The sequence below is a fragment of the Halichoerus grypus genome, chromosome 9 (genome assembly GCF_964656455.1).
Source record: "Halichoerus grypus chromosome 9, mHalGry1.hap1.1, whole genome shotgun sequence".
NCBI lineage: Eukaryota > Metazoa > Chordata > Mammalia > Carnivora > Phocidae > Halichoerus > Halichoerus grypus.
Genome location: NC_135720.1, coordinates 125,347,471 through 125,365,654, shown reverse-complemented (window position 1 = coordinate 125,365,654; position 18,184 = coordinate 125,347,471). Strand labels below are relative to the sequence as shown.

The 18,184-nt window shown below is 38.2% G+C and overlaps 1 protein-coding gene across 1 annotated transcript in view; it reads left to right on the top strand.

The window, feature by feature from the left end:
* The window catches only part of CAGE1 (cancer antigen 1), a 48,989-nt gene that overhangs the window by 6,161 nt on the left and 24,644 nt on the right, over positions 1-18,184 (top strand). Inside the window, exons 4-6 of the mRNA XM_036103917.2 lie at positions 3,147-3,670; positions 6,034-7,095; positions 13,729-13,875. Of these exons, the coding sequence (XP_035959810.2) occupies positions 3,147-3,670; positions 6,034-7,095; positions 13,729-13,875 (1,733 nt within the window). The remainder of the gene's footprint in view (positions 1-3,146; positions 3,671-6,033; positions 7,096-13,728; positions 13,876-18,184) is intronic.

Below are 18,184 nucleotides of genomic sequence, written 5' to 3'. Positions count from 1 at the left end.
GCAGACCAGGTGACTTCAACAATGGAAATGTATTTTCTGACAGTTCTAGAAGCTGGAAGTCCAAGAACAAGGTGTCAGAAGAGTTGGTTTATCCTGAGACCTCCCAGATAGCCGTTTTCTTGTGTTTTTACATGGCCTTTTCCCTGTGCCTCCCTGGTGTCTTTTCTTCCTATAAGAACACCAGTTATATTGGATTAGGGCCCCAGTTTTATGACTTCATTTAACCTTAATTACCTCTTTAAAGGCCCCATCTCCCAATATAGTTACATCCTAAGGTACTGGGGGGTAAGCCTTCAACACAAGAATTTTGAGGAGATACAATGCAGGCCATAACAGTATCTAATAGGCAGATCACAGAAACCTGCAAGATTATTAAAAAGACCACAAAATTCCATTTCATACGTATTAGTTTAACTTGCCTGGAAGGATGTAGCAGAGCAAAGAAACTTTTTTGCTATTGGTGGAAGTATAAACTGGTACAACCACTTTGGAGAGTAATTTTGCAATGTCTAGTGAAGTTGAAAATACATATTTTCTATAATCCAGCAATTCCACTTTGAGGTATATACCCAGAACCTAAACAAAAATTCTTAGTGTACATTGAAACATGTATAAGGATGTTCACTGAAGAATTGTTTTTAATAGCAAAATTAGAAACAAATATCTAACAAAAAGGAAAGAAAGTATAATCCTTCAGTAAAATTAACTAGATCTACATGTATTTACATGGCTAAATCTGAAAAGCAAAATTTTAAGTGAAATAAAGGCTTTCATGTGGATATACATTTATATTTTTATATGTGATATATAGGTTACAAATATAATTTGATTCTAATTACATAAAACTTTAAAACACGGAAAATAATACTATATTTCCACAGTTCACCCAGGGTGCTGCAGGATCTTTTGAAATATTTAGGAAACAGTGATACTTGACGTCTTTTGGACCCCACAAACCAGTAACTTGAGATAGTTCACTATTTCAATGTAAAACCATACTATAACCCTTTCTATAAAATATTATTTGCAAAGCTGGGTTTTTGGAGGTTGCTATGATAAAAAGCAAGTATTGTATGAAAAGCAATGTGGAGTAGAAAGTGAGGGTTGATGTCATCCTATCTGATTCCAAGATTTGAAACATGTGGTACCCAATAGTGCATCCAAATAGTAAGTTTGGTTGTATAAGAATGATATAAAACATTATGTTTTTCTTTCAGTTTATGTATATTTTTGAACATCTACTAAGTTAGGGCAAATACTTTATTTGAACCTAACTATTTAATAAATGGAACTCTTAGGTATTTCTTTTGGTCTTTTGGTGCTGTGTGTAATTACTGAGACAGTAAGATGTCACAAAATGAGAAATTCTGGGAAGTTGATATATATTATTTAAGGGACATGAATGAGTAGTAAAAGTAGGAAAATATGGATGGGAAGAATGAATACATACCAGCTTCAGTTCATCAGTAGTTATCTCTGGGAAGGGGGAAAGGAGGGAATTGAGATAGAAGGGACGCATCATTAATTTTGTAACACTTTCTTTCTTTCCACTTTACCTTACTTGCTTCTGATTTTTAAAAACGTTTTAGGCCTGGATCATTTGTCATGTTGAGAAACAGTATAGCATAGCATTTAGAAATAGTATTCTAGGTGGCTAAAATCAACAACACAGGAAACAACAGGTGTTGGCGAGGATGCAGAGAAAGGGAAACCCTCTTGCACTGTTGATGGGAATGCAAGCTGGTGCAGCCACTCTGGAAAACTGTATGGAGGTTCCTCAAAAAGTTAAAAATAGAACTACCCTATGACTCAGCAATTGCACTTCTAGGTATTTATCCAAAGGATACAAAAGTACTGATTCGAAGGGGCATAGGCACCCCAATGTTTATAGCAGCAATGTCCACAATAGCAAAATTATGAAAAGAGCCTAGATGTCCATCGACAGATGAATGGATAAAGAAGATGTGTATATATACACTGGAATATTACTCTGCCATCAAAAAGAATGAAATCTTGCCATTTGCAACAATGTGGATGGAGCTAGAGCATATTATGCTAAGTGAATTTAGTCAGAGAAAGACAAATATATGATTTCACTCATATGTAGAATTGAAGAAACAAAACAGATGAACATAGGAGAAGGGAAAGAAAAATAGGATAAAAACAGAGAGGGAGGCAAACCATAAGAGACTCTATAGTTAGGGGAACAAACTGAGGGTTGCTGGAGGGGAGGTGGGGGGGATGGGCTAAATGGGTGATGGGTATTAAGGAGGGTACTTGTTGGGATGAGCACTGGGTGTTGTGTGTAAGTGATGAATCACTACATCTATCCCTGAAACTAATACTACACTATATGTTAACTAACTTGAATTTAAATTTAAGAAAATAAAAAGAAAAGAAACAGTATTCCAGAACTGCAGCTGCACTGCGTACCCACTCTGTGACCTTAGGCAAGTAAACGACTTAATATCTCTTATGTCTCAGTTTCCTTATCTGTACAACAGGGATGATAACAATGCCTAGCTCATGAGATTGTGAGATGAAACAAGTTTCTACGTGTTTATTATTATTCTATTGTGCTTTTGTAGTCTTTGGAAACATATTGAAAACATTTTAAAATTACAGTATGACAAAAGAATTTTGAAGATATCTTACTTAGGATTGGTTGCAATGGTATTTGACCAGAATGACTATAACAAGCTTTTTTGTAGCAGTCATGTGAGAACTTCCGGCCCCTGTGTAAAAGTGGTTCTGTTTTGGGTTTTTTTTTTTTTTTTTTTAAAGATTTTATTTATTTATTTGATAGAGAGAGACACAGCAAGAGGGAACACAAGCAGGGGGAGTGGGAGAGGGAGAAGCAGGCTTCTGGCAGAGCAGGGAGCCCGATGCGGGGCTCGATCCCAGGACCCTGGGATCATGACCTGAGCCAAAGGCAGACGCTTAACGACTGAGCCACCCAAGCGCCCCGTAAAAGTGGTTCTGTTTTGTTTGCTAGCACAGAGTCATGCTGAAATCCACTCAATAAAAAATGTTGTAATTAATATAATTTAAATAGACTCCAGCAGTTTCATAAATGTAAATATAACTGTTAACATATAAGTTTATGGTCAGCTAATTCTTATTTCCATCTTTCTCTTTCTAATGAGATGTCAGCATTGGAAATGATTCACAGAACTTACTAACTCAGCCAGTTGACACCAGCATCTCCCCCTTCAGGCAATTTGAACCCATTTGCAAATTTCATCTGAGAGAAGCATTTAATAATGAAATGATAACATTTCAAAATCTGACAGAAAGCTTACCTTACATGGAGAAACCAGAAATGCAAAGTCATGTGTATAATTGTGCAAAAGACACCAATATGAAGGAAGATTCATTTAAGGAAGAAGATCCAGTGGGAACTGGCACCTCCGCAAATGAAGACCAGCTTGCTCACGAGTGTGTCACACAGCCTTCTAGAAGCCCACCTCTAGTGCACAGCGGTGGAGAGACACTGACATTCATGGAAATGTCACTGCCTAAAAGTGCTTCTGTGGAGTCTGCGCTCAAACCTAGTCAACCTCAAAGCTTCTTGTATAAGGAAAAGGTACACAGAGATGTTGAAAAACCATTTTACAAAGAGAATAGCTTTAACCTCTTTGATCTGAGAGCCAATGATAAAACAGAGGAGGTAAGATTTTTGATGGTCAGTATAATTTGTAGAGTGTTATATGTGCTTTCCAAAAAATATATATTTATATATACTTATATATATATATATATATATTTATATGTTTTATATATATAAAATCTGAGACATTTCCAAGTACTGCTAGATAATCTAATCAGCACGAAGGACATTGCTTCTCTGGGGAAAATGCCTTCTGAGAGCTTAATCAATTTAGAAACAAATTCTTTCTAATAAAATCAAGTCCACATGTGAAGATTAGCTCTCCCGAATGATAATTTCTTTGAGGATCAGGGCTCTGTCTTGCTCATCCTTTTATGTATCTTAGCATCTACCTAGTGCCTTGAATATAATGAATTACGTTTGGTGAATCAAATTGGCTGGAACTCAGTTTACAGTAAGGAAAAGGTTGAGAAGAAGAAGAAGGAGAGAGACATTAGGTCATTTGACAAGAAAATCTTAAAATTTTTCTATCGAGGGATTTCTATTGACAAGCACAAAATATTAATTTTTCTACCAAAGTGAAAATATTAATTTGTCTTTTGACTTATTCTTTCTGGGCACACATGTAGTATCCTAAGAACACTGAAGATGCCAATAGTATAAATCCTATGTACTCTCTGAAAATTTTTATAAAGTAACAATTTTAAGAATTGGTATGGGCAAATAGATAATAATCCAGGAATAGCACAAATAGTACTTTTTTATTGTAAGTCTGATGAAAAAAATCTATGACTATTATGTTTCATTTACAAAATGAGCAGTTTTTTTGTTCATTTATTTGGAAGCAGTATGTAAAAGAACTTTATTTCCCTATGTTGATTCTGCAAAATGACATTTAAAAAACTTGTTTAATTAGTGTTTCTCAAGATTGCTCCTTCCTATTTCCACTGCATTTAGTCATTTATTCAGCCAATGAATACTTTCAGGAATCTATTATGTGCTAGACCTTGTACTATGTGTTGGTTATATAATGGTTTAAAAAAATGCAGGTTTTGTCCTCATAAAATAACACCTTAGTAGAGGAAATTCACATTAAATAATCACACAAGTAAATGTAAACTTGCAACTATGGTAAGTGCTATGAAGAGTTATATGAAGTGCATGTAAAATGTATGTTGTGTAATACTACATATAAGCTATAAACTGCAAGTATGATAATTGTTGTGAATAAAATGACAGGAATCTTACTGTTCCTGAAGTAGTGGTAATTGAGCTGAGCTCTGAAGGATGAGTTAGGAGTTAATTAAGTTAACTGTGGGTGGGATTAGCATTCCATGCAGAAGTAACATGTGCAAGAACCCTGTGGCTTCAGGGAGCATGGCACCCACTAGGACCTGGCGGGAGCCCAATGTTTTTGGATCAAAGGTGGCAGGTAGTAGATGAGGATGGACAGGTAGCATGGGTCAGGCATCAAGACCAGACATTGGAATCTTGTAGGCCTCGGTAGGGATAGTTGTCTTTATCCCAGAACAATGGTAAACTGTTAAAATATAGGGGTCTAGTATCTCTAAATTCTAGAAAGTTATACAGCCCACCCCTGCAGATGTCTTTTATGGGGTTTTCTATTTTTTAAGATTTTATTTATTTATTTATTTATTTATTTGACAGAGAGAGGGAGAGAGAGAGAGCATAAGCAGGGGGAGCAGCAGAGGGAGAGGGAGAAGCAGACTCCCTGCTGAGCAGGGAGCCTGATGCAGGACTCGATCCCAGGACCCTGGGATCATGACCCGAGCCGAAGGCAGATGCTTAACCGACTGAGCCACCCAGGCACCCCCTTTTACAGGGTTTTAAATATCATATTCATTTGAGCATTTTCTTACTACAACTTATTATCCTTTTAAAAAGCCCCCAAAACCTGTATTGTGGGAGAAAATCAATCACAAGGCATGTTCATCTGACATTCTTACATTCACAGGAGTCATAGCCATGAGATAATGATTTAATGAGCAACAAAAGAAGTCTTCATTCAAAAGAGGCCTCACAGACTCTAGGGTAATTGATAAATTTGTTTTAATTCATTTGAAGTCAAAGAAAGTACCTCACGTGTGTTCAGAAAATTTCGTATCATAGAAAGTTGGTGAGAGTATCAAAGCTGAGTTTTTCTTCTGAAAAAGTAAATGTGATCCATACCTCTATCATATATCTACTGCTCTGCTGTGCTATTGGGTGCCATATATACATTTAGCAGTTACTACTTAAGTATGTTTGTCAAGTAAGTATTATTATTGGAAGCAGACATTATCATTGCTCTTTTATAGCTGAGGAAAGCAAACTAGAGATCTAGGATTTAAGGCCAGCTGTATATGATTTCAAAACTCACCATCTTTATACTCTTTTTCACACTTATGTACTCTAATTTACAGATTGCAGTGTCTTCAAAAGGGATACAGAGCTTTGGGGATGTTCCTGAGATGCCAGTCTGTCACCATAAGGAGGTCGCCATGTGGGACGTGGACAGGCCAGGGACGGCCTCACCTTGGTCTCCTGCAGGCATTTCTTGGAGTGGTGGAGCATCGCCGGAGGACAGCAAGATGCCCGACCCGAAGCAGAGCTTGGAAAGCTCACAGCCTCTGGAAGAGGACATGGCTTTAAATGAAGTCTTACAGAAATTACAGCACACTAACAAACAGCAGCAGACTCGGATCCAAGACCTGCAGAATAGCAACAAGTATTTAGAGAAGAAGATTGAAGAACTACAGAAGCAGACTACCAAACAGCAGGTGTTCATGGACATCATAAATAAGCTGAAGGCCAAGATGGAAGAATTAATTGAAGACAAATACAGAGTGATGCTAGAGAAGAGTGACACTGACAAGACGCTGCAGAATTTGCACGAGGTCTTAACTCATACCCAAAAGCATCTTCAGGAAGCTAGGAATGAAAAGGAAACCTTACAGCTGGAGCTCAAGAAGATCAAGGGCAATTACGTTCACCTACAGGAAAGGTACATGACTGAAATGCAACAGAAAGCTAAAACTGTCAGTCAGTGCCTAGAGATGGACAGAACCCTAAGCGAGAAAGAAAAAGAGGTGGAGAAGCTGCAGCAACTCAAGGGGGAGCTGGAAAAGACCACCACCTCCACTCTGGATTTGCTGAAAAGGGAGAAAAAGGCCCAAAAGCAAGAGTTCCTGTCTTTACGTGAGGAATTTCAGAAGCACAAGAAGAAAAACCTGGAAGAAAGACAGAAACTGAAATTGACACTCAAGAAGCTGATCATTGAAGTTAGTCATTTGCAGCTCCTATCTGATACCGAAAAGGCAGAGAACACCCAACTCCAGCAGCAGGTCACGGAAGTCAAACAGGAAAACGAAAGGCTTCGGCAGCAGGTGGCGAGGAGCCAGGAGCAAAATGATGTCCCCTCTCAGTTTGAGACGCCTTGGTTAACGGAGCATGCCGGGGAAGCGGTAACGGCGGATATCACAAAGGTATCGGCACAAATTCGGAATCTTGAACGCAGAATTTCATGAGTTGCTAATAGTCTGCTGATGCACATTTAGAGACCACACTCACATTTGTTGGCAGAAAGAATTATTAACGAAAAGAAAGAGAATGGAAAATGTACCACTGGTTTGGAGAAGTTTCTCCGGTTCTTGGGTACTCAGATTAAAGAAGGGCCATTTCTGGCTTCTTGTGACTATTTTGGTAGAGGTGAAAATTAACGTGGGAATTTTCTGGGTACCTCTGATTGATCATCTGAAGCACCACTTAAGAAAGGATCTTTTAGGTGGGGATCTCAATGTTTTCATGCCACATCTGCCTAACAATGAAACTAAATAATGCAATTTCATATTTGGTTTACACGGTCAAACAAACCTATGTTATATCACATATTCATTTTGTGACGTTATAAACTTTGTGATTGAGATGTAATTGACATATAACATAGTTTCAGGTGTGTAGCATGATTTCATATTTGTATATGTTGCAAAATGATCACCACAATAAGTCCAGTTAACATCTGTTAAAAACAGCATGAGAGCCTCATATCAATAGGTTTGGAGAGGCTGTAATATGTATTCTCTGCAGTGCAAATGGCTTTCTTGGCAGACAACCTGGAAGTGATCCTTTTCACAAGCCAGAGCATATCTATTTCAGTTTTGTAGGCCTGTCTTAAAATATTTATAGTATAACCTTTTTAATTCTGACTACTTAGAAAGAAGGCTAATCTGAGCTAGGAAAATGTATTTTTATTTTAAAACTCATAACTTGAGCTGATTGTGTTCCCTTGAGGATGTCCTTAGAGGACTTTTTTTCAGGAATCCATAATTAGTACAAGTATTGTTTGCAAGTAAATAGTTCTATTATTTTTTAATGATTCTCAGGAAAATATTGTTCTCTTATGTTTAAAAAATTATCTCTGTAATCTTTCCTCCAGAAAGAAATCAGGATTATCTAAACTAGTGCTCCTCAAATTTGAGCATTCATCAGCCTCAGCTGTGAAAATGCAGATTTCTGGGGCCTGCCTCAGGGTTTCTGATTCAGTAGGTGTGCCATGGGGCCCAAGAGTGCGCATTTCTAACAAGATTCTGAGTCTCCCCAGTGCCCTGGGCCAAGGGTCACACTTTTGAGAACCGCTAACCTAAGCAGAGATAACCTTAAGTCATCTTAAGGGTCTGTATTTTGTCTTCCAAAATAGCTACTAGTCAAATCATGACAAATTTTGTATTGGTAAACTCTGAATGAATTAGTACAACTGTATAGAAGTTTATCACAGTACATTATTTTTTTCTTGAGCTTTCTTTAAAAAAATAAAAAGTAAAGTTCTTTGTTTTATCTTGATGAATCAATTTCTTTAATATCCCCAAATCATCCTTACTCCACTTTTAGTTTTGCTTTTCATGAATTCTACGTATATTTTCTCAAAAGTGTGGTCTGGTGGGTCTATGAGGTCAAGGTATTTTCATGGGAATAGGAAGATATTATGACCTTGCCACTCTCATTTTTTTCACAAGTGCTTCCCGTGGAGTTTTCTAGAAACTGTGTGTCATTCATTGCTTTTATGTCTGACCAATGTATGAAGCAGATGTGAGAATTCTGCTATCTTCTATGAAGTCAGCATTGCAGATATTTACAAAAATGTAAACAGTGCTACTCTTTTCACTAATTTTTTCCTTTGGAAAATGTGGTAATTTCATATTAAAATTGTTATTTATATTGACACAAGGGATTTATTGTTATTTGAATGGATTAGTAAGCAAATAATTTTTAAATGTTCTCAGTCGTAATTTCTAATACAATTAGTAGTGGTAGATAGAACCCCCATAAAAAAAAAGCCTTTTAGGATTCTCAATAATTTTTGAGTCTATAAAGGGGTCCTGAGAATCCAAAGTTTGAGAACCACAGTTCAGAGTTGTTTTTTTTTTTAAATAAATATTAACATTTAGCTCTTCAAATTTGAGTGCCATGTTTTTAGGGCTGCTCAGAGGTTTTTGGGTTTTTTTCCCCTTTTTTCTTGTGTTTTTAAAATTTAAATTCAATTAATTAACATATAATGTATTATTTGTTTCAGGGGTACAGGTCTGTGCTTCATTAGTCTTACATAATACCCAGTGCTCATTACAACACATACCCTCCCAATGTCCATCACCCAGTTACCCCGTCCATTCACCCCCCTCCCTTCCAGCAACCCTCTATTTGTTTCCCAAGATTAAGAGTCTCTTATGGTTTGTCTCCCTCTCTGATTTTGTCTTGTTTCATTTTTTCCTCTCTTCCCCTATGACCCTGTGTCTTGTTTCTTAAATTCCATATATCAGTGAAACCATATGATAATTGTCTTTCTCTGATTGACTTATTTTGCTTAGCACAATACCCCCTAGTTCCATCCACATTGTTGCAAATGGCAAGATTTCATTTTTTGATGGCAGAGTAATATTCCATCGTATATATATACTACATCTTCTTTATCCATTCATCTGTCAATGGACATCTGGGCTCTTTCCATAGTTTGGCTATTGTGGACATGGCTGCTATAAACATTGGGGTGCAGGTGCTCCTTCGGTTCACTACATATTTATATTTGGGGTAAATTGCTGGGTCGTAGGGTAGCTCTATTTTCAACTTTTTGAGGAAGCTCTATACTGTTTTCCAGAGTGGCTGCACCAGCTTGCATTCCCACCAACAGTGTAGGCGGGTTCCCCTTTCTCCGCATCCTCGCCAACATCTGTCATTTCCTGACTTGTTAATGTTAGCCATTCTGATGGGTGTGAGGTGGTATCTCATTGAGGTTTTGATTTGGATTTCCCTGATGCCAAGTAATGTTGAGCACTTTTTCATGTGTCTATTGGCCATTTGTATGTCTTCTTTGCAGAAATGTCTATTCATGAAGTCTTTGGCCCATTTCTTGATTGGATTATTTGTTCTTTGGGCGTTAAGTTTGAGAAGTTCTTTATAGATTCTGGATACTAGCCCTTTATCTGATATGTCATTTGCAAATATCTTCTCCCATTCTGTCAGTTGTCTTTTGGTTTTGTTGACTATTTTCTTTGCTGTGCAAAAGTTGTTTATTTTGATGAAGTCCCAATAGTTCATTTTTGCCCTTGCTTCCCTTGCCTTTGGCGATGTGTCTAGGAAGAAGTTGCTATGGCTGAGGTTGAAGAGGTTGCTGCCTGTGTTCTCCTCAAGGATTTTGATGGATTCCTGTCACATTTAGGTCTTTCATCCATTTTGAGTCTATTTTTGTGTGTGGTGTAAGGAAATGGTCCAGTTTCATTCTTCTGCATGTGGCTGTCCAATTTTCTCAGCACCATTTGTTGAAGAGACTGTCTTTTCTCCATTGGATATTCTTTCCTGCTTTGTCAAAGATTAGTTGGCCATAAAGTTGAGGGTCCATTTCTGAGTTCTCTGTTCTGTTCCGTTGATCTCTGTGTCTGTTTTTGTGACAGTACCATACTGTCTTGACGATGACATCTTTATAAGAGAGCTAGAAGTCCGGAATTGTGATGCCACCAGCTTTGGTTTCCTTTTTCAACATTCCTTTGGCTATTCAGGGTCTTTTCTGGTTCCATACAAATTTTGGATTATTTGTTCCAGTTCTTTGAAAAACATTGATGGTATTTTGATAGGGATTGCATTGAATGTGTAGATTGCTCTAGGTAGCATAGATATTTTAACAATATTTGTTCTTCCAATCCATGAGCATGGAACATTTTTCCATTTCTTTGTGTCTTCCTCAGTTTCTTTCATGAGTATTCTATAGTTTTCTGAGTACGGTTTCTTGTCTCTGGTTAGAGTTATTCCTAGAGATCTTATGGTTTTGGGTACAATTGTAAATGGGATCGACTCCTTAATTTCTCTTTCTTCTGTCTTGTTGTTGGTGTATAGAAATGCAACTGATTTCTGTGCATTGATTTTATATCCTGCCACTTTACTGAATCCCTGTATATTCGGGGTGGAGTCTTTTGGGTTTTCCACATAAAGTGTCATATCATCTGCAAAGAGTGAGAGTTTGACTTCTTCTTTGCCGATTTGGATGCCTTTTATTTCTTTTTGTTGTCTGATTGCTAAGGCTAGTACTTCTAGTACTATGTTGAATAGCAGTGGTGATAGTGGACATCCCTGCCATGTTCCTGACCTCAAGGGAAAAGCTCTTAGTTTTTCCCCATTGAGAATGATATTTGATGTGGGTTTTTCATAGATGGCTTTTATGATATTGAGGTACATTCCCTCTATCCCTACACTGTGAAGAGTTTTGATCAAGAAAGGATGCTGTACTTTGTCAAATGCTTTTTCTGCATCTATTGAGAGGATCATATGGTTCTTGTTCTTTCTTTTATTAATGTATTGTATCACATTGATTGATTTGCAGATGTTGAACCAACCTTGTAGCCCAGGCATAAATCCCACTTAGTCGTGGTGAATAATTCTTTCAATGTACTGTTGGATCCTATTGGCTAGTATTTTGGTGAGAATTTTTGCATCCATGTTCATCAGGGATATTGGTCTGTAATTCTCCTTTTTGGTGGGGTCTTTATCTGGTTTTGGGATCAAGGTAATGCTGGCCTCATAGAACAAGCTTTGAAGCTTTCCTTCCATTTCAATTTTTTGAAACAGCTTCAGAAGAATTGGTATTAATTCTTCTTTAAATGTTTGGTAGAATTCCCCTGGGAAGCCATCTGGCCCTGGGCTCTTGTTTTTTGGGAGATTTTTAATTACTGCTTCAATTTCCTTGCTGGTTATAGGTCTGTTCAGGTTTTCTATTTCTTCCTGGTTCAGTTTTGGTAGTTTGTACTTCTCTCGGAATGCATCCATTTCTTCCATATTGCCTAATTGTTGGCATATAGTTGCTCATAATACGTTCTTATAATTGTTTGTATTTCTTCAGTGTTTGTTGTGATCTCTTCCCTTTTATTCATGATTTTATTTGGGTCCTTTCTCTTTTATTTTTGATAAGTCTGGCCAGGGGTTTATCAATTAATTCTTTCAAAGAACCAACTCCTAATTTCATTGATCTGTTCTACTGTTCTTTTGGTTTCTGTTTCATTGATTTCTGCTATAATCTTTATTATTTCTCTTCTCCTGCTGGGTTTAGGCTTTATTTGCTATTCTTTCTCCAGCTCCTTTAGATGTTAGGTGAGGTTGTATATTTGAGAACTTTCTTGTTTCTTGAGAAAGAATTGTTATGCTATATACTTCCTTCTCAGGACCGCCTTTGCTGCATCCCAGAGATTTTGAAAAGTTGTGTTTTCATTTTCATTTGTTTCTGTGGATTTTTAAAATTCTTCTTTAATTTCCTGGTTGACCCATTCATTCTTTAGTAGCTCTTTAGCCTCCATGTATTTGTATTCTTTCCAAATTTCCTCTTGTGATTGAGTTCCAGTTTCAAAGCACTGTGGTCTGAAAATATACAGGGAATGATCCCAGTCTTTTGGTACCAGTTGAGACCTGATTTGTGACCCAGGATGTGATATATTCTGGAGAATGTTCCATGTGCACTAGAGAAGAATGTGTATTCTGTTGCTTTGGGATGGAATGCTCTGAATATATCTGTGAAGTCCATCTGGTCCAGTGTATCATTCAAAGCCCTTATTTCCTTTTTGACCTTCTGCTTAGATGATCTGTCCATTGCAGTGAGAGGGGTGTTAAAGTCCCCTACTATTATTGTATTATTATCAATGTGTTTCTTTGATTTTGTTATTAATTGGTTTATATAATTGGCTGCTCCATGTTAGGGGCATAGATATTTACAATTGTTAGATCTTCTTGTTGGAAAGATGCTTTAATTATGATACGGTGTCCTTCCTCATCTCTTATTACAGTCTTTGGCTTAAAATCTAATTTGTCTGATACAAGGATTGCTACCCCAGCTTTCTTTTGATGTCCATTAACACGATAAATGGTTTTCCACCCCCTCACTTTCAATCTGGAGATGTCTTTGGGTCTAAAATGAGTCTCTTGCAGACAACATATCAATGGGTCTTGCTTTTTTATCCAATCCGATACCCTGTGTCTTTTGATTGGGGCATTTAGCCCATTTACATTCAGAGTAACTATTGAAAGATATGAATTTAGTGCCATTGCATTGCCTGTAAAGTGACTGTTACTGCACATTGTCTCTGTTCCTTTCTGGCCTATGTTACTTTTGGGCTCTCTCTTTGGTTAGAGGACCCCTTTTAATATTTCTCGTAGGGCTGGTTTGGTGATCACAAATTCTTTTAGTTTGCATTTGTCCTGGAAGCTTTTTATCACTCCTTCTATTTTGAATTTTTTCTGGATAAAGTATTCTTGGCTACATATTTTTCTCATTTAGCACCCTTGCTCAGAGTTTTTAAGAGTGGTATTTAATTCGCATTTTACTTAAAGAACAATCCAGGGGCACCTGGGTGGCTCAGTCGTTAAGCGTCTGCCTTTGGCTCAGGTCATGATCCCAGGGTCCTGGGATCGAGCCCCACATCGGGCTCCCTGCTCTGCCAGAAGCCTGCTTCTCCCTCTCCCACTCCCCCTGCTTGTGTTCCCTCTCTCTGTGTGTCTCTATTAAATAAATAAAATCTTAAAAAAAAAAAAAAAAGAACAATCCAGACTCTTTGTCTTTATCCTGACATGTCTGAATTGTGTACATATAGGATGCAAAGACCATGCATTCCAATTTGTTCATGAATTGCTCACCTGGTGAAGAAGAGAGCCTGAGTCCCCCAGATGTGAAAAGAACTTCTCAGCCCATCTCCAGAATTCACAGTCTTCTGGCTCTGGTAGGACTTCTCCAACCCCAGGTAATTAAAAAAAAAAAAAAATCCATATTTTTTATTGGGGGAGGGAGAAATATCGAGGTCGGACTAAACCAAAGAGCGATCTAAAGCCACAGAGTTTTAGTTATGGGAGAAAAAAATGGAAGACCCTTCATTTAGTACTTTTTACATGTCCTGGAAGCTCTATCAGAGCAGTAGTCTTGTTTTCTGGCTCAGTCTGCGCCTAGTGATTGGTAAGTATTCCCATAAGCGAACTGTTTACCCATTCTAAAATTTAGCTTTGGGCAGAGGGAGGGCAGTAGGGAGTTGTGTACATTGGTGGAATGAAGAACGAAGTTGGTGTCAGGTGAGTTCAAATCCTGACTTCATCACCTCCCTGGCTGTGTGACTTGGCCAAGTGACTTTACCTTTATCAGCTTTAGCTTCCTCTTCCTAAGTAGGGGAAATGATACTTGCCACTTCCCTGGGAGGTAACAAGCACTGTATTTAACGAGAGACCATGTTACAGGGCATGGCATTTGCTAGCTTTTCAAATGAGCTAGTTGTCTTTCTTACTCCTCTATTAATGTCCATTTCTCTGATCTTTTTTTTTAAATTTATTTCAGAGAGAGAGTGAGCATGAGAGAGTATGAGCAAGGGGGAGGGGCACAGGGAGAGGGAGAAGCAGACTCCCCGGTGAGCAGGGAGCCCGATACGGGACTCAATCCCAGGACCCAGGGATCATGACCTGAGCCAAAGGCAGACGCTTAACCGACTGAGCCACCCAAGTGCCCCATTTCTTTGATCTTAAGTGCAGTCATCTGAGCCAAAACTGGGGGGCATGGTCTGTGATGTTCCTGATCCAACACAACGCTTATTTCTATTGTGGTTAGCTGAAGTTTGTTGAATACTAGCATTTATTTAGTACTAGAAACTGAGCTGAGCATTTTATGCAGAAGATCACAAAGTGGTGGCCCACAGACTGTATCCACCTGAAGTTTTGTTTTTACACATGTGAATCTGAATGTGGCACAGACTCTTCTTAGCTACAAACTTTCCCATCCCACTTTGTTCCTTCAAACATTTGCTTACTCACCATAAGCCTTGGCTCCCCACTCCCACCTATGTCACCGGAGGCTGCTCTTCTTTCTGCCTTAATTGCAGCCTGCTGCTTCTCTACCACCGCTCCCAAGGAGGAAATGTGTCCTCAGCCCTCTGGTCGGTGGATGTCATCCCACACCAAACAAATATTATGTTCGCTTGCTCTGTGTCTCCCACCCCCACTAGAATGGAAGTCTTCAACATCAGAGACTTGGAACGTTGTATGCCCTGTACCTAATACGGGTTAAGCCCTTAATCGGCACTCAGCAAATGTTTGTTGACTTCCCAACCTGTCCTTGAAGTCTTTTAAGTCTACTCTCCCTGCTTCTCATGGGTTATCTCATCCAGTCCTTGTACCATTCTTTGTATTATCAGGCTTTTTTTTTTTAATGGAAAAACTAAAACTAAAACTAAAAAAATAAAATAAAATAAAATAAAATAAATAAAAAATAAAATAAAATAATAAAATAAAATAAATAAAATAAAATAAAAAATAAATAAATAAATAAATAAAATAAAAAAATAAAGTAATAATAAAATAAAATCATGGAAAAATAGAGGCTTAGAACAGTCAGGTTTCTTGTCCAAAGTCTCATGTAGGGTGAAACGGCAGAACTCGGATACAACCTTAGGCAGTACAACTCATGCACACATTTTTGACCCTGAAGTTATGCATACAAATACCTTCATTCTGGGCACCCTTGAGACATCTGGAGTCTCAGTGTTGTTGAGGATGTCTGATTACTCTGGTGTCAGATATAGCAAGTTGGCTGAAGTTTGGATTTGTAAACTGACCAGGCTAGGCTAAGAGAGGGTGTAGGTGTGTGTGAAAGCATGTATTATTGTTATAGATGAATATTAACTTACCAGAGATTATACTAATCTGTCCCAATAACAACTTATATACAAGTGTGAATCTATAAGAATTCTTTCCACACTAACTCTTTATTGGATGTCTTATGAGTAATTGAAGAATTGAGTTCAATATTTTATCTTTTTTGGTTTGGTCACCTATTCTGGAGATTTTGTGTGTGTGTTTTCTGTCCTCCCTTTAGCTTTACTGAAAACTTTTTACTATAGCTTCTCAAACTGTTACTCTTAGGACATCACTACTCCCGATATTGAACATTTCAAAAAGAGTGAAAAATTTAGTGATACAATGCTACAAAAATTGAAGCACTTCCATCTTAAAAAGAAAGATTTAGATAAAGAGGTACTGTATTTTTTCTTTATTCTAAAAATTGTATCATTTTTGGTGAAAAAAATAATCAAAGAAAAAGGTGACATAAAAGTATAAAGAAATTCTCCAAATTTGGATTTTTTTGAAGAATTGTTTTTGGCGGGGCACTTGGGTGGTGCAGTTGGTTAAGCATCTGACTCTTGGTTTCCACTCAGGTCATGATCTCAGGGTCATGAAATTGAGACCCGCGTTAGGCTTCTTGTTCAGCTCGGAGTCTGCTTGAGATTCTCTCTTCCTCTCTGCCCCTCCTGCTCATTCTCTCTCTCTCTCTCTTTCTCTAAAATAAAAGGTGATACCAGGTTGTTAACTTGTGCCAGTTTTAATGTGAGAGGAATACAGAAGTGGCAAGTTTATCAGCTAGTGGAATAAAAATGTATTCAGATATGGGATCTTGGATCGTAGAAACAAATTCAGTCCTATGTTATGAGGAAATTACTTCTCTGAACTGAGGTGGATAGAATATTTGTTGTAGGTAGTCCAGGGAGTCTCTTTGTCTCCTAGTTAACCTGATCGAGGAATAACAGATACACAGAGAAACTACTGTCCTCCATTTCTTAAACCAGCCTTCAAAAATAAGCCCCATTGAGGGTTGGAGCATGATGTTATAGAAATAAAATTTCAGATATTTGTGTTGGTTTGAAATACTGGCAGGTGATATGATGTGGTGTCTGTAATTTGACTCCGTGAAGGGGGATTGGAGGGAAGAGGACATGGTTGGGGGTATAAATGATACAAAACTGGCTAGTAGCCATCAATAGTTGAAGCTGGGTGATAATTACATGGAGGTTCGTTCAGTTTTTTTCTCTATTTTTTTAAATATTAGAAATTGTTGGGGTGCCTGGATGGCTCAGTCGGTTAAACGTCTAACTCTTGATTTCAGTTCAGGTCGTGATCTGAGGGTCGTGAGATCGAGCCCCAAGCCCTGCGTAGGGCTCCACACTCAGTGGGGAGTTTGCTTCTCCCTCTCTCTCTCTCTCTCAAATAAATAAATAAATCTTTTAAAAAATAAATATTGGCCGGGTGCCTGGGTGGCTCAGTTGGTTAAGCATCTGCCTTTGGCTCAGGTCATGATCCCAGGGTCCTGGGATCGAGTCCCGCATCGGGCTCCCCGCTCTTCAGGGAGTCTGCTTCTCCCTCTGCCCCTCCTCCACTTGTTCTCTCAATCTCTCTCTCTCTTTCTCAAATAAAATCTTAAAAATAAATAAATAAATAAATAAATAAATAAATAAATAAATAAATATTGGAAATAGTTCATAATAAAAATAATTCTGTGCATCACACTTTACCTCAATGCTTTTTGGAGAAATTTGAATATTGAATATTAAAATTTATTGTTATTTTCATGAAGGAACAAATGAACAAATAAGAAATGATTATAAATTACATCTAGGAAAAGTTGGTAGGTTTTTTTTTTTCTTTAAAGAAGAATTCTGAGAGCCTAACTGTAAAAACAACTGAATATTGGGGTAAGCTCCCGGAGATCCCAAGCCCGCGCTCAGGTTCCATGATCTGCTAGCACCCGTGGGGCTGCACATATGGTCAGAGTCGCAACTCGGTGTCATTGTGAGAAGCCACAGGGCAAAGTCAGCATAGGGAAAAGGGGCTTGGGGCATAGTCCAGAGGAAATCAGATCCAAGCTGCCAAGAGCCCCTTCATAGTGGAGTCACACACAAGATGCACTTCATTTTCCCAGCAATGAGCTGTGACAATATGTGTGAAATTTTTCCAGGGTCTCATTAGAGACCCAGCACCCAGGGTTTTTATTGGGGGCTGCTCACATAGGGATGTCACCCTAGCACGTACTAAAACTCTGGACCCTCCAGAAGGAAAGAGGCGTTCAGTATGAACGACACTCTCTGTACAAAAGGTTAGGCACAACGAGCCATTCAGAGTACAAAATGATGGAACTCCTCCTGCATCCACGTTCCCAGATGCCAGTCAGGGGGCAGCATGATGAGCAGGCCTTCCTGAGGACTCTCGGATCTGCTGTCTAAACTCCCTTCTGTACAAGAG